The 25,838-nt window shown below is 38.0% G+C and overlaps 1 protein-coding gene across 2 annotated transcripts in view; it reads left to right on the top strand.

The window, feature by feature from the left end:
• epha3 (eph receptor A3) overlaps positions 1–24,633 on the top strand; it is a 125,030-nt gene extending 100,397 nt beyond the window's left edge. The window contains exons 13-18 of one of the 2 annotated variants that reach the window (XM_084421091.1): positions 572–781; positions 6,867–7,016; positions 8,543–8,736; positions 14,258–14,413; positions 19,716–19,808; positions 22,938–24,633. In XM_084421091.1, the coding sequence (XP_084277217.1) occupies positions 572–781; positions 6,867–7,016; positions 8,543–8,736; positions 14,258–14,413; positions 19,716–19,791 (786 nt within the window). In that variant the 3' untranslated portion in view covers positions 19,792–19,808; positions 22,938–24,633. The remainder of the gene's footprint in view (positions 1–571; positions 782–6,866; positions 7,017–8,542; positions 8,737–14,257; positions 14,414–19,715; positions 19,809–22,937) is intronic. The other variant, XM_084421090.1, reaches the window with a different exon arrangement.
• The last annotated feature ends 1,205 nt before the right edge of the window (positions 24,634–25,838 follow it).

Here is a 25,838-nt window from a genome sequence, read left to right as displayed (position 1 = left end):
TGAGTGAAAACCTTTGGAACTATTCCTTTAAAACTGCAGTTTGCCTCTCTTTGGTATAGAAAGCCATTTCTCCAGAGCTCCCTGACAAATCAATGCTATCTCACTCATCCGGCCAGTCTCTCCCTCTCCTACTGAAGCGCTTCCTCCCATGGTGTTTATCTCCAAGTCCTGAGCATATCATTCTTAGTATAAAAGGCCTATTCACACGCAGCAGTGTAAACACTGTGAGCCTGCCAGTGGGCTTCAGTTCAGATATGCAGTCAGCGATGTGTTCTTGTGTACATCCTATTTATATTCTTCAACAAGTTGCAGCACACTGTGGATAAAACCAGCAAAGACAGTCGAACGCTCATATTTATTAAGTCAAGGATCTGCTACTCTCAGCAAAACCATTTCATGAGTCGTGAGATGGAGTTAGCTCATGACAGATGTCTTTGGAAAAGTCAGGCAGTGTTTTGAGATATGAGTCACCAATGTTCCATTGTGTTTTATAACCCATAGCATGACTTCTGTTTATACAGTAGATATAAAACACCTTATTTGACTTTTCCCTTCTTCCCGTCTCTGTCAGAAACACGACGCCCAGTTCACAGTGATTCAGCTGGTGGGCATGCTACGTGGCATCGCATCTGGTATGAAGTATCTGTCGGATATGGGTTATGTGCACAGAGACTTGGCCGCTCGCAACATCCTGGTCAACAGCAATCTAGTGTGTAAAGTGTCAGACTTTGGCTTGTCCAGAGTTCTGGAGGACGACCCAGAAGCTGCCTACACTACAAGAGTAAGTCACAGTCACTTTTGTTGACAGTTCAGCAGTCACATAAAAAAATAAGCAATAACAAATGAGATGGATTTACATGTTTTATATATTTAGATGTCATATGTCCCATAATATTTCAACTTGACATTTTTTGGAAGTTGAAATATACTCCAGTTGCCTTTTTGACTATGTTCAAACGATATGTCAATATTAACTTATTTTCACCTTATACTACAGAGTTGTTGAATGCATGAATCTGATTGGTTGTCAGAAACTGATTGGTTTCCTATTTTCTTGGAAACGCACAGCTAAAGTAGTTACAGGCAGGTCTTGACCGCATTACATGTCCATATTACTTCGGCAAATGATTTTAGTTATTTCAAAGTTCCTTACAGCCTACAACAGCAAAAACTAAAACCGACAATGACACTGACCAACCAAATAACTATAGTAAACAATAGGATAAAACGACAACTTATTTCCATGTTTTTATTTTTTTGCCACAAAATTACATTTAATGTACATACACATGTACACATGCCTGCCCGGCTGCGTGTGGTGCACTGATTGCCGCGAAGGACCTTCACCCATTCTGCATGGTCTGCTTGGGCCTCAAGCATGCGAAGAGGCTTTGGAGAACCCGGTGAACTGCAGTCATTGCCTGATGCTGCCGAAAAAAATCCTGCGACGCCGCCTTAAAGTTGCCGCGACCCAGTGTGTCGAGCTCGGCTTTTCTGACTCGGATGGGGGACATGGTGACGATGACACGCTACCGGGGGCCTCCCGGGGCGCGACATCTCTCATCTGGGCTGACCAGCCCAATCCTGCGTTCCCCGAAGAGGACATCTTCGCGGGCAACCTCCCACTCGTCGACGAACCGGCCGGTTCTGGTGATGACGACGACTCGGACCTTCTCGGGGGCCTAGAGGACGAGGAGGCCATCCGGCCCTCTCGCGTTCCCCAGGCCAACGCCCCCACGGCCTTGCCTCAGTCCATCCTCCTGGAAGTGTATGAGTGAGCGGCCGCTCACCTCAACATTGAGTGGCCGGCTCCACAGAGCGCCACCGACCAGGGAAGGGACATTTATGACGGGAAAGTGCTGGGACCCCCTCCCTGTCCGAGGAAACAACTCTTCCCCGTCCTCCCAGCATGCGTGAAGCACATGAGGCACAACTGGATTGACCCGCTCGATCTCAAACATGGTCTTGTGGGTCTAGAGGTGAAGGATATGGCGGCTCTTGGCATGGGTGATCCCCCGCTATCGAGCCATCGATCGCCAAGCACCTCAACCCAGTCCAGGGTGGGCTGCTCGCTCCCCCAAAGCCAGTCTTGCCTAACAAGACGGACCCTTTTTCTGCCTCTGTGCACCAGGCCACTTATAGATACTTGGCCTTGGCTGTCAGGGCCCTGAATGTCTCCTCCCTCCTCTCCGCTTACCAGGTGGAGATTTTGAACGACTTAGGCCAACAGCTGGACAAGGGATCCCCCCGCGCTCTGGAAGGAGATCATTACTGTTAATGATCTTGTCCTCCATAACACTTGTCAGGCCATCCAAACCTGCGGGCGCTCCATGGCGCTTTCTGTGGTGGGAGAGCGCGCACTCTGGCTGAACCTGTCGGGCCTCCCTGACAGTGAGAAGAGGCGCATCGCGGGCTCCCCTCTTTAGCCCTGTCGTCGCATTGATGCAGCAACGATGTGACGACAACTACCGTCGTCAACTACCGTGCTTTACTACCGGCTGGATGTCACCAGAACCTCGGTAGCACATTCGATTTTGGGGGTGGGGTCGTCTTAACCCTTACTCCTCTTGTGTGTGCCATACACGTTTCATGTCTTGCCTGTACACAGCAGTTATGTGTGTGCGTCAGTATGGCGGGTTCATGATTATGGGACGTGTCAGGCACCCCCCCTTTGGGTGACCATCTTTCTCTGGCTTACAGAACCTTACTGTGAGTGTATTGGGCAATCGGGGAGCTGTCCATGTCTCTCCCATAGGTGGATCTCGAACACGAGATGATGAAAGAGAACAATAGGTTACTGTCATAACCCGGGATCTCTGAAACAAATGTCTTGAAATAAAACATCTGAACATCATTTCACTTTGTGTTGTGGCCGCACTACCATCTCGGGTGTGCATTATTTTCAAATAGGCTAATTCAAAAGCCCGTCATCAAATATCACATGTTTAACATTTATCTCAGTGATTTCAAATTGATCTGAGAGGATTGAGAAATGCTCTAAACTGTACACTGCCATTCAAAAGTTTAAAGATGGATGGATGGATGGATTTGGGAAAGGAATGTGTTTTAGTGCTTTATTAGCAAGCCTTAACCGAATGTTCTCTCAGCCGTGATTAGACCCAGACAGAATCTGCACTCAATCTGTGGAAGGATTTTAAATAAGGTAAAATGTTTTAAACAGAGTTGAGAGAAATTCACTCTTTTTGTAGCTGAAAGCATTACCAAGACACACAAGGAATAAGGCATGTGTAGAACTTTGTAAATGATGGGCTTCCCAATTTTCTTCAGAAATCTGTAGAGCACATTCTGTGTGGGCCAGGCCATGGTTGACCAATGTAGCTCACTGTCTCCTCTCAGCCAGCATGTCTGAACGTCATTCCCTGGGATTAATAACCATATTTGTCACTCTCATCCTTAAGAGCAGCATTCATTATCAGAAGAGATAACTAATGCATAAATACACTTAGAGTCAGGCATAAATCTACAGCATGTGAGGCTTGAAGAGATATTGCTGCTTAAATTACCAATACAAGTGTCACCTAACATAAGTGTTACACTGATATATAGCATATGCTGTGGAGGGGAAGTCCAACATGTTATTAGTTAGATAAACCCAAATTGCTTGGGTTGTACTTGTGTTAGTCAGACAGCCAATGTAAATGTATGTTTTCACCGTTACAACTAGACCCCCCACTGCATCATTGTGCGGCTATGAGAACCTCAAACCCACAAGAATGCTGGCAACTTTCACTTTCTACTTCTATTAAACCAAAAAGATACATTGTGTCACATTTTACATTCATTAGCAGTGATCTTGCAGGGACTGTTTGTACGCACTCAATGGGGAGGCCTGTGCACAAGTGAGTTTATTTTTTAAAGGATTTGTGTTTGGAGAATGTGGGGTAGGAATTGTGTGACTTGGCCAGGTTGCTGGTTGGCTTTGGCTCTACCCTGTTCTCTCTCAGTCTACCTCCTTCATGAAGGTTGAGTGTAGAGTTACCCCAGCAGCCGAGCTGGGTAAATACAAAGCAGGTCCTCTGCTGTGGACAGGATCGATGAAGGTGGTGGTCTACCACAAACCATGAGCAAAGATAGAACAGTTCACTGAAAAAAAGGTGTAGAAACAATTTTCACAATCACAAAGAAACAGCAAGTAACTGTCGGATATGGGTTATGTGCGCAGAGATGTCGGATGATCTTGTTGAGATCTCTTCTGAAACTTAAAGGAGTCATAATGTTGTGTTACCTTGGATACCCAAATGCTCTATTATAGTATTTTAGGCACTTCTAAAAAAGAAAAGTGGAAAAAAAATCAACACAGAGCCCCTCAGACCCTTATTTCTAAAGGCATTATTGTCTCGCGAGATCTGATGCAATGTTTTGGCTGTCGTGGACGGTCATTATAATAATGCAAATGAGGGGCGCGTTGATTGGTTGCAAGAATGTATTTTACTACTTCCAAGCGGTACAAAAACATAGACAAAATACTGCAATAGCTCAATAAATGTGACGGTACTTATTGTTAGTGAAATTGTAATCACAACCAAAGAAAAAAGAAAAAATACACCATTGCCATATACATTCTTACAGAAGCCCCACTAACTGAAAGCTATTTTCAAACTGCATGTTTTGCATGAGTTTGGCTAATAATGTTTAGTGGTATATTGTTTTCATACTTGCATTTAAACAGTTTTAGCCACTGAGCATGGACTCCTGTACCGTCACTACTGTAGCTGCTAGTGTAAAACAAAGTCGAAAGATGTGGCTAGCATTCGTAGAGTCCATTCCCCGTGTTTACCTCGAAGGTAACGTTACATACAATAGCCGCATTAGCTGTTAGCTGCTATTTGTTAACCACAGTAGAGCAATAAAAACACAGTCTTACCTTTTCAATTTCTGGCAAGTCCCTGATGGTGGGGATGGCACCTTTTCCCAAACGGAGCTTCGAGGCCAAGTTCGCCTGATACTGCCCCAAATTTGTAAAAGATTCCGGTGTAAAATGTTTAGCACACACACCTAACGATACGCCACTTGAAAGAGTTGTTTAAAAATCATTAAAAATTAAAAATGAATTTCATCCACTGTTCCCTGATAGTTTCGTCCGTTTTTGGTAGATAAAACACATTTGCATGTTGTTTGTGGCAGTCACCCACAGAGCATCTCAGCGCACTCGATTTCTCCATCTTTCTCGAGTCAACTAAACTGAATCTGAGGGGGAGAGGGGCGGGCTTCCCGCGGCATAGGTTTGCGGTGTCCATATTTGGTATATCCTCCCCCGTCTTGACGTCAAGAAGGGGAAGAAATCAAAATCTCGTTTTTTCGTGCGCGTGCACGTGGCCTATTTTACAAACCCCGAGGTAAACAAACGCTTCACTTTTAAATATCGGCTTCCCGGCCAGTGTATAATCATTATGCAATCATAACATACATTGATTCTCGTGGAAAAGTGAAATTTCTACATTATGACTCCTTTAAAGGAAACAAATGTGAGCGATCCAGTGTCTCTAGCTAAGGAGAAAAATATGAGCACAGTGTGTGATGTTGTTGAGATCTTTCCGGATACGATGTTTTATTAATAAAGTTCGGAAGGAGCACGTTCAGATAAGTAACCTAATTATCATGGGAGGAGCTGATCCAGTCAACTCAATTAACATCAGGAGATATATATATACAGCAGTTTTTACTGCTGTTATATGACAGTTTTCCAGCATCCTTCCACTACCCCATCTCTTCACTTACTACTCCTATCCCAAACCTGGGATGGGGGAGTACTCTGGGTTCAGGTCAAATTCCGAGCTCGGAGCCCTCCCCTCGGACAGCACGCCAAATACGCATATCCTTTACTCTATTTAATTATATGTAAGTGTGCAGACAAATGTAAGCGATCCAGAGTCCCCAGCTAGTGTGTGATGATGATGATGATGATGAGATCTCTTCCAAAATTAGGAGACCATTGTGAGAGAGTTAGAATTTTCTGTCTCAAGAAAAAAAGTGTGTGAAGCAGGAGACTCAAGCAAAAGCCTCCTCTTGATGTTAATGTAACCTCATTTATGTCTAGCAGAAACATTTAAGATGTGAAAGAGATCACTTTTTTTTCTTCACTCTGGGTAGCTTCAATTTCAATCATCCACACCATTGCAGTCAAACACAATACATGCATTGTCATATGCGAAGTCATTTAGAGTAGTAGATACACTATATTACTATACTATATTTACATGCATACAAAAATTTCGCCACCAGAATAGTAAGCGCGTTGCCCAATTTTTTTAACCTTGTGTACTTTGCACATGTGCATTGAATTTGTTTTCCTCTAATCAGTTGGTGGCAACTGGTCCGGGCCATTGTTTCACAGTAGAAAAACTAAACTAAAGAGACAGAACAACAACAAAATACCAACAACAACTGACGCCTGCAAGTGCTTTTGTGAGGGGGTTATGAGAATAAAAAGCTATTTTTATCGGTCATAACTTCTGTAGAAAAATAGTGCAGACACTAGACAAAGATGAAACTTTCTAGAGCGCATGTGTCAACCTCCTGCGTTCATTTAGCGTTTTCAAATGGAGTATACTTTGAACGGCTATGCGTGTTGTATAGTCAATCCCATTTCAAACACGATCAAATCTTAATAGTACCTCAGAGCTTGAAATAAATGTTCATTCATTAGATGCATGGAACTCTCAAAAATCCCCTTTCTACCAGCTCTGACACTTTACATATGGGCTGTTTTAAACACCGATGCATACAGATTACATGATTTGGCATATGAAAGTTAGAGTGCATGCTTGTTATTCCAAAATATGTGTTTGGATATTGTCACAGATGGCAATATGTTTCCTTGACAGATGGATTTTGTCTGTTTATAGGGTGGCAAGATTCCAATCCGATGGACCGCACCAGAGGCCATCGCCTATCGTAAGTTTACCTCGGCCAGTGACGTATGGAGCTATGGGATTGTCCTATGGGAGGTCATGTCTTACGGAGAAAGACCTTATTGGGAGATGTCCAATCAGGACGTGAGTAGAGCAGCTGTCAGCATGCAATCTGATGTCTTCCATGCCAAAGTAGATCAGTGTGGCATATGTTCAATGTTTGTTTTGATTTAAAGAGTCTTACAAAAATGCACATTTTGTGTTCCACTGAAAAAATACAGGTACAACGGGGCAAAAGGCATACCCTAAGAAACATTTGCTTTTCACGACTCCCATAGTGTATGATTGAAGAAATAATTTATGTTTTTATTGAACATTAAAATGGAGTAACAGATTTTGTGTGGAAATAAATCATAAAAGTGGTTTGTTTGTTTGTTTGATTGTTTAAAAATCATATAAATGTACGAGGTGGCAAAGTGGGCCTTTTCAGGTAAACCCTGCCTTTGTTCATGACCACTCCTAAAGCCCCAGTTGGCCCGCTTTGGACCAAGGTATTCGGTGTTGGGGGTGAGTAAATAATGACAGAATTTTCCTTACTGGGTGATCAATATAATTAAACCAGCAAGATTTTTCTTGATCAACCAGCAACCAAGCTACTTTTGCTGTTGAACAGCATGGCTAGACCATTCATGCTGTTCTAAACTGCTCTTATTAAGAAAAGAAAAACAAAAAAGGAAAACTCAGCTTCACAAGGACATAAAACCAAACACACATTAAGCAGCCAATGGTGAAAATGTGCTTTTCGATTCACAGGCGGAGTGAAATGCTAGAGGTTTTTCAGAAAGTTAAGAACAAGAGCCATGTGTGGAATTGTGGTTAATGTGTAGTGGTTTGTTATGAAATCTTGTTGTGTTGATAATGTTATTAGTTCTTTAGCACTGACCCTGCGCAGTGGCCTAATTGCTGCAGTTCAGAAACTTCACCCTGAGCAAATAAGACCCTGAGAGTTTATTTGAACTGGATTGTGGCAGTTCCGATGATGAAAAGCAAAAGGGAGTCACAGTTCTGGGGCAGCTGATTTTGTGTTGTTGCATGGACGGATATGCTTTGTTTTTGTTTTATCGTACTGCATGGTGACATTGGGGAAGAGGAAGAAATATGTCCTGACTTAAGCACTCAAAAGACAGGAAATTGAATAAAATAGTTCAGCATATTACAGTACCTCATCTTTTGAAGGAAATAGTTCACCCAAAAATGGAAATTCTTTACATAATTTACTCACATAACCACTGTATGTGTTTTTCCAATCTTGTGATAGGAGAGGAGTGATGTTAAGGTACGGTCACATTTACCAATATACGGTAAATTTTCATGGGTGAAATCCAGTCATTTTTAATGGGAATTCATAAAAACAGGAATTTCGCATGAGGGTAAAAGATTTTGCAATGGGGTCAGATGAGTTTGCCGCTTTGACCAACAAAAAGCTGCTTGTTTTGAAAGTGACTTCTGTGTGAGCAATAGTATATCATACAATGATATACTACTGACAATAGACAAATCTGAAGGAATCTCAACGTTGACAAAATTTCACCAATGTTTTGCTAATGTGACCACACCTTTAGACAGAATGACAGAACTTCAGCTTGACGATATTTTCGTATGTGCCTCAGGTGATAAAAGCGGTGGATGAGGGCTATCGTCTTCCCCCGCCCATGGAATGCCCTGCTACCCTTTACCAGCTGATGCTGGACTGCTGGCAGAAGGACCGAAACAACCGGCCCAAATTTGAGCAGATCGTCAGCATCCTGGATAAGCTCATCCGCAACCCCGGCAGTCTTAAAATCACGGCCAGCACTGCGTCCAGGTACGTTGCTGTCCTCGTACCCAGGAGGATTTAGATGCTTGTTCTGATCCCAAATCGTCTTTCGCTCTTTTTTTTTTCTGCTTTATGTCATGCTCAGATCAACTTCTCATGATCCCTAATGAGAGGAAATGTTTCTCTCTTCCTCCTGAACTCTAATTCGTGTCTTCCCCTCAGGTCTAGAATAATCACATACTCCTACAGCTGGTCACTTACAGTTATGATTAAGATGTACATAAGACCTCAACATTTTCTACAGATTATTTTTCTAGATAAAATCAGTTTATTTATGGAGCCAGTTTGCAGAAACAGTCCTCAGACAGGCAGTGTTTGTGATAAACATTTCCTGACATCCTGTTTCTCCAGTATCCAGAATGCAGTACTAATGTTATTTAAAGTATTATACACAACATGGCCAAAATATATACAGTAGACTTCTGGGTAACGGGTTTGTCAAGAGCCCCTGATTTGTCTTTGTGCTAATAGTTTGGGAAAGATCATTTTTCTCTTCCAGCATGACAATACCCCTGGTGAGGTCTATTTTGTAATGGTTTGACACTTTCAAGTGGTGTGGAAGAACTTTCACAAAGTCCAGAATTGAAATTTAAATATTGCACTGATATTTAAATTCTTATTGATCGTAATAAGCTGTTAATTTATTTTCATGTTTCATGGCCTGTAACTGTTTTAAAATTCTATGCTACTTTGTATAAACAAATGTAAAATAAAACAATAAAAGCTAACACTAATAGTTTTAAAAAGCTAGGCATCACAACATTATAATGTATAGTTTGTTCAATTAAAATATTTAGAGATGCTAAAGATTACTTTGAACAGTGTTATCAAATTATTAGTTTTTAAATATTGATTTTAAATCAAAATGTAAAAAATGATAATCTAAAAATAAATACACACACACACACACACACAAATATATATTACAAGTCATTCTTGTTTTAGATTTAGATTTGTTTCTTTATTTCTTTATTTAATTATTTTTATATAAAAAGTATAGTATATAATATTATACTATATTAAATCTGTGTATTTATAGGCCAAACTTCAAGTTTTATATATCCATTTTATTTATCCATTTTACCTTTTTAAATATCTATTCACTAAAGTGTATTTAGCCTAAAAAAGGTCGAAGACTCTTGTTTTCCTCTCTTTTCCTCTCTGTATTGCAATAAGACTCAATTGACCAGAGGGTTCGTCCGGCACGAGTGTGGACGTAAGTGCTATAACCAGGAGCTTTATTATTATGAAGTATGTAACAGTGACTAATGGTTTCTTAAGAAAGTGAAAATGGGTCCCAGGGAGTTTGCATGTAATTTTCCTGATTGGCTTTTAACATGGCTGTATGGGGGATCAGCATTGGGCCAAGGTGATTTATGGCTCTCTGAGCGAGACACACTCTGAGGTTCCTCTGCCGCCGGTCTGAAGCCACAGCTGCGTCCAAGCCCTTGCACCTCATTTATCTACATGCCCTGCATGCTAATGGGGCGACACTCCTGCTATTCTCATGGAAGGACCTTAGACATTAAGGCCAGACCACTTTAAGCTGGAAAGATGGTGTGCAGATGCTCGGAAGTAAAATGTTGGCACTCTTAGGACAAGAGTAGGTGCACAATCTCAGAGCCTCCTCACAGCAAGAGATGCATTTTTGTCCGTGACGAAGCTACCCAGATGTTTCTCTGTGAGGAACATCCTCCCCCCTTTCCTATCCCCAGAGAACTTTAAAAACATGATACTAAGCATCCTCGGTTATTTAGAGGTCACTACACCAGAGGGGAGAGAGGAAAGCAAAAGAAAAGAGACCCCGAGTGTTTACCTCTCTTCTTCCTCACCCTCTGGCCTGTTGTGCTCCTGTCGAGTGACGCTCAGATCTCTGACGCCAGCAGCTGATGCGGTCAAATGCAGTGTGTTTATGGCAGAGTTTAAGCTATCATTTCTGTACCCAATAACAAAGATTTTTCTCCTCGTCAACTGCTTGTTTCTTTTTCACCTTGTGAGTTTTAGTGAGAATGTGGCTACACATCACAAACAAACAACATACAACAGAGGACTGGACATCTCTTGGTTATCAGTATGGTGCTTCAGAGATTTAAATATTTTTTTTCTCTAGATCATATTGTCAAATCTTTACTCTTTTCTACCGTGTTGGCCATTATGTTTAAGATGTACAAATTATTTATCAGACAGTACTAAAGGTTTAGGTCACTTCAGAATTAAAATTTCCTGGTAATTTACTCACCCCCACGTCATCCAAGATAATCATGTCTTTCTTTCTTCAGTCGAAAAAAAATTACGGTTTTTGAGGAGAACATTCCAACCAACGAGTTGACGGTCCAAATTGCAGTTTCAGTGCAGCTTCAAAGGCTCTACACGATCCCAGCCCGAGGAATAAGAGTCTTATCTAGCCAAGCGATCTGTCATTTAAAAAAAACGAAACAAACATTTATATACTTTTTAACCACAAATGCTCGTCTTGCACTAGCACTAGCTCCATGCATTACGTAATCACGTTGAAAGATCACGCGTGACGTAGGCGGAAGTACAGACCTAGTGTTTACAAAGTGAACTTGCAAAGACTAAGTCAAACACTTTTGACGTTTTTCGCCCTACCCTACATTTTCCGCCTCAACCGGTTACCACCTGACCTTTCCAACGTGATTACGTAATGTGTGAAATCGTGGACATGCAAGACGAGCATAATGCGTGGCACATCACAGAGCTAGTGCAAGATGAGTAGTTGTGTTTTTTTTTTAAAATGACTGATTGTTTAGCTAGATAAGACCCTTATTCCTCAGCTGGGATTGTGTGGGGCCTTTGAATTGAAGCTGCACTGAAACTGCAATTTGGACCTTCAAACCATTGGCCCCCATTGAAGTCCACTATATGGAGAAAAATCCTGGAATGTTTTCCTCAAAAACCTTAATTTCTTTTCGACTGAAGAAAGAAAAACATGAATATCTTGGATGACGTGGGGGTGAGTAAATTATCTGGAAATTTTAATCCTGAAGTGAACTAATCCTTTAATGCTGTACGCGTACATATAATTTAAGTAGTCCTGTCCATCCTTTAATATATCAATTGTATTTAGTATAATGTTTCCGCAGTTAACATGTTAGTAAATGTGTCAGTACATTTTTAATGAAAGAAAACAATAGTATTCCCACTGGTACAGTAAATATTACTGTAGGTTCTGCAATTTGTGTGGGTGACACCACCCAAGCACAAATGTATTCTAAAAATGTGAAACACAATGCATATCTGCAGTATTTCAATAATAAAACATATTTTCCCACACATTATGTACATAATTGGTTTTAATAATTTCTAGTCAGCTCTGAGGGTTCTGATATATTAGAAATTATATATCATATATTTTTAGAAATGAGATAGAACTCTTTTTAATTAAGGGGAGTATGCAATACTTTATTTACTTTTTATTTTACTATTACGACTTGTGCCATAATTTAGATCATAATTTAGTTTTCTCTGACCCTTAGTTTTAAACTGACGGTTTTTTTTTTGTTTGTTTTTTTTGTCCTAGACATTATACTAACTATAAGTAACTGTGCTACTACCAATCAACTAGCAGTCATTAGAGTATTAGTAGACTGTCTGCTTAATATCTGATAACACTTTTATTTTGATGCTCCCCCAACAGACATTCAACTGACTATAAGTAACATTGCAAGTGCATGTCAACTTATTCTACTAACCGTAACCCTAACCCAACCAACCTAACTAATACTTCAATGAGAGTTAGTTGACATGTAGTTGCAAAGTTACTTATAGTTAGTAGAATATCTAAAGTGGACTTTTTTTGACAGCTGCTGTACCTTAGAGGCTGCATTTACATTACATGGTGCAAGTGAACAAATTCAGATTTTTTTCCTCCCATGTGGCACAGATCAGATATGACCCATGAATGTGTAAACAGAAAAAAGCATATTGATTACGATATTCTCAGATTCTCTTATTCTCTTTCCTGACATTAGGAAATGCTTTCTAAAGCTCCTGTGCACATCAGTGCAGTCTTGCAGACAGCTCTATTCAGTGAGCTGTGTCAGCACTTACTGATCCCCTTTGCCAAGTTACTTGGATCCATTCAGCATTCTTTTCCAGTCAACTCAGCGTACATTATTCTTTTATTTTCATCACACAGTAATGAACACTGGGAACATGTGGATCTGAGTGGACTTCCTGGTATTCTAATTTGTTTATTGACGTGAATATAAACAGCGGTTCCCATAGGGATTGTGGTCTCCTTTCCGTCTGTTCCCCTGGTTCTGATCAGGTGCTCTTGGCCCTGAATTGTGGATTTCAGATGCTTTGACATCACATACATTTTGATAGTTTCACCTGAATTAACAAAGACTAGAGCATTTTTTTATTTATTTTTATTCAATTGAGTTATTTTTTCAATTAACATATGTTATATGATTTATTTAAATATTTGTCTTTACTTTCACAATGTGATCTGGAATTGTTTTCATAATGTTGTCTGGTTACATTATAAAATGTCCACACAGTATTTGTCCATCAAAGGATTACATATAAAAAATAATAATAAAATGCAAACAGTATATGCTAATAACACGTTAAAAGTATTGTGTTTGTTTGAGAAGCTAATTATACTCCAATAATACATATTTTCCTGTAGGTTTATAAAGGTTTTGTTTAACGAGTTGGCCTTTTACCCAATAAACAATTGAAACAAGCTTTGGTATGTGAACAATGGGAAGTCATCAGAAACAGAGATGTCTGTGTATTCGAATAAACATTCCTAAATGTATTGGTTTCTTCCTGGGGAATGCTTGCCATAACACAGATGGAGAGAATCAGTCCCACTTCTCTGCAGGTATTTCCTTATGGAGACCTTGAAGGCAAAGCTTGCATATCGGATTTGAAGGCCTTTGTATTTACCCTCTGCTTGCACTTTTATAAGCTTGTTTTCTCCATAAATGACATTTGTCAAATGTGATGGAAATTGCAGACGCCACAACTTCAGTGTTGTATTTTTTTCTGAGTCAGCAAGTTAGAGGAACAGTCATGGGGTGTGTTCAAATAAAAAGTTGTTGTGCATCAGCTCTGCAAATGAATGTTACTTGCGCTTCATAAGGGTGAAGTTTGTCATTTATTGGGGCTGCACAGCCAAATACTTTCCAGTACCATTTAATGATGCCACTGGTGCAGAAATTACATGATTAAGGCCCATGATTAAGGTCCGAAATTTCCGCACGTTAATAAATAGATACGACCTCATATTATGTCAATCACGCTTGCACACTGCCTCCAAAACTTTCATCCGTCATAAAAAAATTCGGATCAGGTTCGATTTTCTGCGTTTTTCGCATCCGTAGCAAGCATTCGAATGGTGTTTTGACAATTCAGAGCCACCGAATCACGAATACGAAAAAACGCATATGAAAATTTCAGGAATCAGTGTACAAGGACCTTTAATCTTACAACTAACAGTACTTCCTCTGTTCCCCTGTTTTTCATCTCTTCCCAGACCGGTAAATCTGCTTCTGGACAGGACCAGCACTGACATCACTTCCTTTCACACGATGGGTGATTGGCTGGAGAGTGCAAGGACGTTGCCCTGTAAAGATGCGTTCACTGGTGTCAGCTACAGCTCCTGTGATACACTGGCCAAAACCTCAGCAGAGTAAGAGCCTTTCCGGTTTTTGTATTATAAAACTAAAATCTGTGCTGTCAGTCAAAAGTTTGGACTGATTAAGATTTTTGAAAGAAGTCTGAACTTATGCTCACTAAGGCTGCATTTATTTGATTATAAATAAAGTAAAAACAGGTATATTGTGAAATATTATTACCATTTAAAACAACTGCCTTTAATTTGAATATATTTTCAAATTTACATATAAATGTAATTGTGATGGCAAAGCTCCAGTCTTCAATGTTACATGATCCTTCAGAAATCATTCTAATATGCTGATTTGGTGCTTAATTATTGGTCCTCAATTATTAATAGTTCTTATTATTATCAATGTTGAAACTTACCCCAAACTTTTGAATGGTAGTCTATCAAGGTTTCCACAAAAAATATTAAGTGGCAAAAACTTTTCAACATTGACTTTGACAATAATAAGAAATGTTTCTTGTACACTAAATCAGAATATTAGAATAATGTAAATGATCATGTGACACTGGAGGAATGGCAGTTGAAATCACTGGAATAGATTACATTTTAAAATATATTTAAATAGAACATTTTTTAATTGTAATAACATTTCACAATATTACTGCTTTTGCCTGAGCATAAGAGACTAAAACATTAAAAATCTTACCAATCAGAAACTTGTTACTGGTAGTGATCTGTATTTGCATAAAGAATCATAACAAATATACAAGCATTTTGTTTATATTGTGTATATCACCAGTTTTGAAGGAACAGTGCACTCTATCTAATTTTCTTGTTGTTCCAACTCATATGATTCTCTGTGAAACACAAAAAGGGAAGGGGTTTTTTGTTGACAATTTTGATGGGTCTAAAAGCAGTTTGGTTTGAGAAGCTAAATGTAATGGCTGGCCTTTTATTGTCATTCTCCTATTACTGAAGAGTTTTTATGATGCATTCTGTATTTTTGAGTCCAAGGCAACAGACAAGAGATATAATTTAAGATTATTAGTGTAAAATAGCCTAAAACCATTGTTGAAGATGATGCCAAATTTATTTACAGATCAGTTTCCAGTAAAGGAAGCCTAGCTTTAACCCTTTAATGGTGGCCATAACATTTGTTATTAATCTCCAATGACAGTGCTTTTGTAATGTTTTCTTCTATTGTATTCAAATGCATGCTAGAAAAAAAGAAGAAGAAAAAAAGAAAAGTAAAACACCTTTTGCCAGAAATAAAAGTGCTATCCTCCCATAATCCCCAGCATTGGACAATCTCAGCTGAGTCAAAACTAAGTTCTAATAATAAAGACCCTATTGTGCTCCACGATGTGGATCTGCGTTTATGGGAAATGCTTTGTAGATGTTGAATAGGAACCTTGCCTGGCCTGGTTAGCATCTCCTGAGACCACATTTCAATTCAAATGATGAGGCATTTGACAATGTAAATAATTTGACATTCATAACTTCAAAATGATCAAAGACCCGGTCTCGGAACAGTGGCAGTGCTGTGCTGCACGGTGTACCCTCAGGACTAAACATCTAAACACTGAGCAGTCTGTAATTGTTTGCTTGTCTTTATATTTTGTTCAAATGTCAGTATAAATAATCACATGCAAATAGCGGCCCTCATCCATGACCCAGATTGGGTTATTTAACATGCAGTTTGTTTGGCCTTCTGTAGTGAGTGAACACCACTCTTTGATCTGACCACAGAATCGTGCGTGATTATAATTTTTGTGAATTTTAAGGTAAAATATGTTAATTTATATGTCTGAACTGCTGAAAAGACCAGGAGCACCATTATATGTTTTGGATTATGTTTAACCACAGTCAACTGCACTAACCTTCACCAATCAGCTTCATCAGTGAGACCGTGCAAGATCAATCAGCTTCACTAAGTTTTGCAAATAAACAGCAACCATCACTAACCAGCACAAACCAGTACAACTGATAAAACTACACCAGAAGTTTACACTGCTAATCAGGCTAAAAGCTGCACCAAATTAGATAACTCTTTTTAGTAGACTGTCTGATTAATATCTGCCTGATTAATATCTGCTAATACTTTATTTCCCTGGTCATTCAGTGTCATCCACTGACATTCTACTGATTATAGGTAACTTTGCAAACATGTTAACTTATTCTACAAACCCTAACCCTAATTGAACAGTCTACTAATACTCTAATGAGAGTTAGTTGACATATAGTTTCAAATTAATGTGAGTAGAATGTCTAAAGTGGACTATCATAATAAAGTGTAATTAGTATTAGACCGCATGAACCATCCAGCATCAAATCTGCATTCAACAACATAATCTAGAAACAAATTAAAATCACACCAGCATTTACCTCCACCCATCAGTACTAACCAGTCAACACTAACAAGTACAAAAAAATCAACATAGACCAACTCTACACCGGCATAGGGATTTATATTAGTCTTTTCAGCAGAATGAATAAGGAGTGCACCAATTTGAGAGTTTTAGACGAATCTGTGGTCATAAAGATCAACGTTTTCATCCCCAAAAAATTGCTTCAAAAATTGTTCAAACTTAAATAAGCCCTATAAACATTGCAGTGTTTATAAAGGGTCTATCAGGGACACGAAGAGTCACAAGAGAGACATAATTATTGATGATTTATTCACTTATCACGTTACCTTGGTTGTGCGCCTCTGGTTTTTGTTGTTGATGAGGCCATAGTTAGTTTACCAGATGTTTGGCCTCTTATTGCAATTTTATGTTAAATTGAACAGAACGTTATGCTTTTTTAATCTGTCATTGAAAGTTTTACCTTATTTAGCTCAAGTCACATTAGACTAGACAAATATGAATTTATATGGCAGGCAGCATTCAATGGTTATACCTTCTTGTGTTTTTGTTTTTAAAAATGGTAGTTAATGGTAACACTTTTTTCATATTGTAGGCTATAGTAAATACGTTGTAAATTGTCATTTAAAACAAAGTTCTACTGAAGGACAAGTGTGCTAGTATTTTGTACTTATCAGAGAGATGAAGCCTAAAAATGACACTTAAAGGAGAACTCCGGTCAATTTTAACATTGAGCTCATTTTTTTGTACATTTGGAGTGCTGTCAATACAGAGAACAACGACAAAAATCGGTGTTGCCTACACCGAGTTATTCTATTTTTAAAATTTGCACCCTATTGACTTCAATGGGGCAAGTAGTAAGCCTGCTTTTTAGCCTCTTAACATCCTTTAAGTGTCATTACAAGTGCACAGAAAATGTGAGTGATTCCTTCCGAGTGAACACGGGTGGATCTGACTGCAGTAGATGTTAGAGATATTAATAAAAATGAAGTTAATTCAGCCAGCGCTCATACCTTTGTTTACATGCTGTTTTCGGTGGAAGGCCATAGTAATCGATTGTCGAGTTCACGCGCATAGGTTTAGTACCTATGATCAACGCGCGTGAACTCGACAATCGATTACTATGGCCTTCCACCGAAAACAGCATGTAAACAAAGGTATGAGCGCTGGCTGAATTAACTTCATTTTTATTAATATCTCTAACATCTACTGCAGTCAGATCCACCCGTGTTCACTCGGAAGGAATCACTCACATTTTCTGTGCACTTGTAATGACACTTAAAGGATGTTAAGAGGCTAAAAAGCAGGCTTACTACTTGCCCCATTGAAGTCAATAGGGTGCAAATTTTAAAAATAGAATAACTCGGTGTAGGCAACACCGATTTTTGTCGTTGTTCTCTGTATTGACAGCACTCCAAATGTACAAAAAAATGAGCTCAATGTTAAAATTGACCGGAGTTCTCCTTTAAGTAAACTTGGCATATACTTACAAGTACACAAAATGTTGCCCTATACTTGTATTTGGTCTATACTTGTACTTAATCTTTTGATCGAGATATACTTAAGAGAAGTATAATTTAATATTCTAAATATGCTCTGCTTGTAGTTGTGTTTACTCCTTAGAGTGGTCTATAAAATACTTTTTCCACACACATTGGCTTCTTTTAGGTAGTACTCCACCATATTTTACACACAGTACTATCTAATAGTCTTGCATGATCAAGTGTATAGTTACATATCAGCTTTGGGTGGTTAGAGCAAATAGTTGCTATTAGAAACATTGATAGTTTTTCTAAGGTGTGCATAAAAACTGGTATTAAACTGGTAGTTTACTAAGAGTACGCTTCAAAGTTCAACAAATAAGTTTACTTGTAGTAGTTCACAGTATAGTTGCATACTCAGCACACATGCACCATTTGAATTAAAACTAAATCGTATGTGCAAGTTACGTTTTCTTTCATGTTTTCTTGCACTTGAACGGATGAATTCACACAAAATTATATTAAAATGCCCATATAAGCAAATATTCCCATGAAACAGTCATTTATGTCACAAGTGAACGTAAACAGTTGAAAAGAAAGCTCGTATGTCTTTGTCCTCAATGTTAATCCACCAACAAAAGACAAAGAAAATCACTCACTGCTCTTGACTGGTTGAGCAGCTCTAAATATTCACTGTGCTATTAAATTAATGATAAAATATGATATGATGAACAATAATATGAACAGTGAAAGTAACAATGGCTCCTACAATACAGGAGCAGAATATTTGCTTATATGGGCATTTTAATATAATTTTATGTGAATTCATCCGTTCAAGTGCAAGAAAACATGAAAGAAAACGTAACTTGCACATACGATTTAGTTTTAATTCAAATGGCGCATGTGCGCTGAGTATGCAACTATACTGTGAACTACTACATAACTGAAGGAAATATATACTTGCTAAGCCAACTAATTTGTTTTTTCTTTTGGTTTCTCTGCCCAATATTTTTGGTGCATCCCTACTTAAAAGTATAATAAAAAAAAAAAAAAAAAAAAGTGGAGCAATTTAGTCCCAATAAGTATTGAAATAGTACACTTAAAAATATACTACAAGTGCATTGATTTTAGTGTATTTACTACATAAAGTATACTTGAAAAAATTATACTCTAAATTTACTTTACTCACAGTCTACTTCTTTTTTGTAAGGGATGCTTTAAAAACAGAATGATTTGATCAACCTGGGTATGCATGTATGATTCCTTCAGCAGTAAAGATGTTTTACAGCTGTTATAATGGTGTAGCAGAAACTCTTTTCCCCCTTGATTTTAATTTGCGCTACTGATGACATGCCTGCCCAAAGAATCACTGAATTAGTAAAAGTTTTGTCTCACAGAAATGTTGCAGGCCTGTCTTGACTGGCATTGAGAGCATTTGTTTGGCTGATGTCAGTGCATTAGTAGTGCAGTGACGATAAACAGCCATGTGTCAGTCTATCTAAAGCTTTATTTTGCCCATAGAATCTGTCTGACTGAAGTCAGACCAGCAGCCACGTGCCCTGAGTGGGAGCCGTCCATGGGAATTACAACACTTTAAAGCTTATAGACTGGATGGTGGGTTTCGGTCATAGCTTTTCTATTGCTGGCTGCTCAAGCTTTTGTTTGCACTAATGTTCACTTCGGGAATAAATCGCTGCTGCACTTTGTAGAAGTGTATCTAACAGAACTCATACCTGAGGTGTGCATAGCCTAACCTAGGTCGTGACATAAACTTGCTTGCACTAATACGTTGTAATGATGTTTACTGCACAGCTTTTGCATCCCCTGATCTGACAATACTAAGAATTTAATGTTTGTTCGGTAACACTTTCTATGAAGTCCATGCTTATAATGAATTATAGCCTCATTTATACTTATTTATAAGTATTGCTATTCTATAAAAATGTTTTTAAAGATTCATTAAGACCTATACTGCTTTATAAGGACACGTATAGTTACGTTTATATAATTTGTATAATTACTTCTAAGTCATGCATTTGCATTTTCAATGTGCATGCTCATAATTCAGTATACACTGATTTATAAATGATCAAATATAAAATAGTTCCAGAGACACTTGTTTGCTGTACCAATTAGTTATCAATTATGCATTTAATGGCTGATGTTTGCATTAGAGGACATGAATGATCATTTGATTCGTTTAAATCTTTATCTCCTCAGCATGGTATTGGTTATAGCAGTTTGGAACTATACTTTAAAAAATATTGTTGCAGTGTTTTGCTAGTATGTAACATTAAAAATTATTTAAAAAAAATAAAAATGTTTGTATTAATGATTTCAGTTTTTTTTCTCCATTATTTTATTACATGAATTATTGTCCATTAGTTACATTTACAAGTAAACAACTTAAAATGTATAATGAGCACATCTTCATGATTTCTTAACATTTGCTTTAGATAAATTGCATTCTGTTTTCACTTTACTTAAAGCCATCAGTGAGGCATTTACAGAGGTTAGTAACTGTATTATCAATAATTATTTATAAGAACACAACACGGCAATAATAACAATATATTCACTTATTTGACTGAAATAAATCTGAATTACTAAAAAGTCATAGTAACTATAATATAATAACATTATAGCAATGCAGGCTGCATCTTTATAAATACATTCATTGAACCATACGACTGACTAATTAATACTTATAAATCAGTGTATAATGGATGATGAACATGAGCATTGAAAAAGCAAATGCATGACTTATAAGTAATTATAAAAAATAATATAAATGTAACTATAACTGTTCTTATAATGCAGTCTTGATGAGTCTTTATAACTATATTTATAAAATAGTAATACTTAATTATAAATAAGTATAAATGGATTTAATTATAATTAATTATAAATGGAGTTAATTATAATTAATTATAAGCATGGTCTTCATTGAAAGTGTTACTGTTTGTTCTTTTGCAAAAGCTCCTGTACTTGAGCTCATGAAAGTGATTGGTTTGTCACATTTTTGCAGTGCAATCTGATCTAATGGGAAAACGTGACTTGACATAGGTTTTTGTAAAACCTGAAATACGCTCTACAAATAGCTGCAGTTTCAAGGTGAAATGTCCATTGAGTGTAATTATATTTTATATAGATGTTATTGTTAATGTTAACAAGCATATCACCAAATATGTTCTAGTGTCTTTAAATCAGTCAGTACCACCTACATGAATAAATGTTTTAATTAAATGTAATTATATACCCAAAATTCAACCTGAGAATAGACCACTGCATTTTCTAATGCATTTAAACTAGTAATAGCACACACAGGACATTCTGTCCATTTCTGTCCATTTCCTGAGAATCAAACCCATGAACATGGTAAAAAAAAAAAGGAAAACCGGCGTGTGCCAAGTCAGATCCTACGTCATGACGCAGAGCCAATTAAGATTGGACTACTGTTACACGTGCTTCAGGGCGTTCAGGGCGTTCCCCAAAGTGTAGCAGCACAAGTTCCTTCGAAAGGGAACCAATTTTTTACGTTTGCAAGACATCAGGCCATCCTTGTTGAGTCCTGAACTACTCTACCATTCAAAGAAATGAATACTTTTATTTTTAGCAAGGGTAAATTAAATTGAAAGTGAGAGTAAAATACATTTATAATGTTACAAAAATGTCTATTTCAAATAAATGCGGTTCTTTTGCACTTTATTCATCAAAGAATCCTGAAAAATGTTAAGTAGCATAACGTTTTTCAATATTGACGATAATAATACAAAATGTTAATTGATTACCAATTCAACATAGAATAATTTCTGAAGGATTGTGTGACTGAAAACTGGAGTGATGATGCTGAAAATTCAGCTTTGCAATCACAGGAATAAAATGTTGTTTAACTACAATAATATTTGTATTCAATATTACTGTTTTTACTGTATTTTGATCAAATACTGTAAATTAAGTCTTGGTGAGCATAAGAGACATCTTTCAAAAATGATCAAATATTTTACCGACCCCAAACTTTCAAACAGTTATTGTTTTTGAATGGCAAGGTAGGCTTATACTGTATGTTAAAAAAAGCCATAAAATATTTGTGGAACAGAGCAAAAATGTAATTCATTATTCCCTTATAACCTTATAACCTGTGTTATGGTACCTCAGTGAGAGTAAAACGTTCTTTTATTGCCACTTCTGGACATTTCACCTGTGAACAACCACAATTTACGTTGTTTAAAACCTCATTTAGATTCACGTTTTCCCTACGAGACCAGGTAGGATATTTGTGCACGGGATGAACTCATCCATATGGTAAGTCTGGAGAGTCTATTCACGATTGTAAATAATGCAAGCTTCTGTCAGCTGTTGCATGGATCTCATTAAATGAGAAATGTCGTTCTTTTTCCCTCTGGGGTAACCCTGACAGTGCTGTTCCTTTCACATTACAGTAGAAATAACCAACTCAGAAAATGTAGCAGCTTCTCCAATTTCTCATCACTAGAAGCTGTAAATCAGCCTTTTCTTAAGTTATAACACAAAGTCTGTCACGAATCCAGAGAGCAGCTCCTCGACTTATTGTATGCATATGGCAGCATGGTGTCCGCCTGGAATACTTTGTCCTGCATGGCTGACACATGCAGTCTGAGGCAGAGCGACGATGCGGGCTTGTCCTTAATGTCAACATATGTCAAACTGTGAGAGCTATATTACCCACACTCACTGTCTCTCTCTCTCCGCTTTGACACACAGGGACTTCAAGAAAGTCGGTGTGACGATCGTTGGACCTCAGAAGAAGATCGTGAGCAGCCTAACAACACTTGAAACACACTCAAAGAACGGTCCAGTTCCTGTGTAAAATTAAAAACGAGTGACGGAAAAGAAAGATACTTATATGAGACTGATGCTGCTTTGGCTTTAACAGACCGGAAATAGACATTTGAATGAAAAGAGGAAGTGGAACTACAATTCTTGAATACACGTGCAAAGCAGAACAACCTTCCTGGAGAATGATCACGTCTTCCCGGGCACGAGGTGCAGAGACGAGGAGCGAATCTCCCAGCGATTAACATGTTGTGTTATCGGCGAGACGCGGATGAGCGCGGGCCTCGTGTTTAGGAGTCTATGGTCATGCAACATGGCTCTTATAGACAAAAGACTCCTAGAGGATGCAAGCCGGTCTGCTCTGAATGGATTTAGTGAAAAGCTCTTCACGTGTGGCAGGGGAGCATTAAAAAGCCTTCAGGAAAAAACTTTGCAAAAGCATCCATCTTCCTTTTGGAAGGTACTGTAGCACTTCAGAGAGGCAATAGTTTTGGGTGGTTTTGGGCCACTTGTGAAAAAATCCCCCTTTAATTCTTCTGAAGAAAAGCAGGAGAAATACAGCTGGTTACTGTTAGAGCAATCTGGTAATGCTTGTTAGGATCTGACACATTTGGCTATATATTTGATAATAAACCATTTATCTGCAAGTGCAGAGAGCCATTCTCGAGAATCAGGGATGGAGTAGAGTAGAGGCGTTGGGTAAACTTGCCATTTAAAAGGTTCATTTGTTAATGTAGCCCATGACATATGTTTGTTTGTACCACTGTGTTCAGATGATACATGAATTAATTATCAAATAAAAAGAAAACTGTTTTCTAGAATCAGTAACAGTCAGTAAAACATAATGTACCCAAGCATTTTTATGGTTGCATCACATGAGAAAACCAGACGCAATACCAGCAGTGTGTTGATCTCAGAAGTCTCAGATATGATGTATATGAGGGACATGGGCTATGTTCGAAATAAAATACTAGCTTACATACTGCCTGTTTAATTGGTGAAACAAAAGGGTTTTGCAAGAAGATTAAAGTAATATTGTGACATAACCTCATCAATCTGCTCGCTTAATTCAACAACAACCAGTTATCATTTAGAGAATTTGTAATCCAGATATGTGTTCAAATAAAATTTTATTTGAAATCACATTGACTTGATATGAGGTGATTACTCCACCTCAGAAACTACTACTCTTTGGTTGTGGCCACAGATCACTCTGATTTTTCAGCCCCTTCATTCCAATCACTGGACTACATTCTGGCAACACCAACTTTTTACAATCCAGTCAGCTCCCAATTGAGTAAACAAAGTCCCAGTCCTCTTTTTTTTTTTTTTTTCTTGTTGATTATCCTGGAAGTCAGATTATGGAAGTAGAATGAGTTGTGAATTGTGCTTCACATTGGGTTTAACATTTGGCAGCCAATCAAATAATGAGTCAAGAAAGACAATTAAATGTCACATGTGATTTTGTTTTTTCAAACCACTTAAAGGGATAGTTCATCCAAAAATAATATTCTGTCATCATTTATTCAACCTCATGTTGTTCCAAACCTGTATGACTATAAGATTCATCTGTGGAACATAAAATAAGATATACTGAGAATATTTGTTTAAGTCAATGAGCACCAAAAAAAAAAAGTATCTTCTTTTGTGTTCCGCAGATGAAAGAAAGTCATACAGGTTTGTAACGCATTGAGGGTGAGTAAATGCTGACAGAATTTACAAATGTTTGGGTGAACTACCCCTTTAAACGCAAACTCCACCCCACAGCCTCTTTCACTGGTCAGCTCTATCAGTCACCTGTCATGACATGACCAATGAAATCTGAGGGGCGGAGTTTGAACTGGTTTGGGGAAAAGAATAGAACAAATATCACAGCAATGTGTCACACCGGAAATGGAAGATTAAATCAAGCGTGTTGCATTGGATATAGTATTGTGTGCAGTGTACTCTGTTAGTATACATTAGTATATCATCTGGATATTCCATGCATATAGAACATATGACTTCTGTGCACACTACATACACTATATACTTTGAGAATAGTAAGAGTATTATGGTAGTGTACTATTCCGAACATAGCCATGCTCTGTAGTAGTGAAGTTCAGTTTGAGTTCAGGGGCCTCATTTGAAATGTTGCGTAGAAATTGTCCTACATTTGATCTTATGATCATTTCTCAAATTACTATTGCTATTCTGAAAGGACAGCGGCTATCTGATGATGAACACTCAGGATTCACAACTCTCATCTTCAAAATAGGTTCCTGATCATTTATTAATTTGAGACTGGATATTGCCATTAGGCTTAATACACTTCTAAGTGGCTCAACCTTTGCATATCATCATCTGAATATTTTCTTAAGACATCCTCATCTTAAAATCTGTGGTGCACATGACAGTCTGACCATGTACTGCACTACCTTATGAAGGAACAATCCATTTTTCCTCTACACCCCTTTGATTCTGCCTGTAAATGTTGCTTTACCCCTGCTGTTAGCATGTGAACCGGACCTGTGATGATAGCAATGGTGACTCTAGAGGTACTCTCATTTACCTGGCCATCCCTGTACAAATGTCTGTATGTATGTATAAAAGAATGAACAAGATATCTGTACAACCTTTACGGAATTCCATTGTATTATATTTTGTTATTTTGTATTGTATTTGTTTTTACATAAAAACAATTATAATGACTTATTATTTATTTCTTAACAACAAACCACCATACACAGTGCAGATGTTCTTATTTCAGTAAGCATTCAGTAAGTTATGACATGTTTATGTTGCAACCTTATCAGTGTACCTTATGTTTTATTTGTTGAAGATGTTTTG

This window comes from Rutilus rutilus (genome assembly GCF_951802725.1).
Source record: "Rutilus rutilus genome assembly, chromosome: 10".
Classification (NCBI taxonomy): Eukaryota; Metazoa; Chordata; class Actinopteri; order Cypriniformes; family Leuciscidae; genus Rutilus; species Rutilus rutilus.
This window is presented reverse-complemented; position numbering and strand designations above follow the sequence as displayed.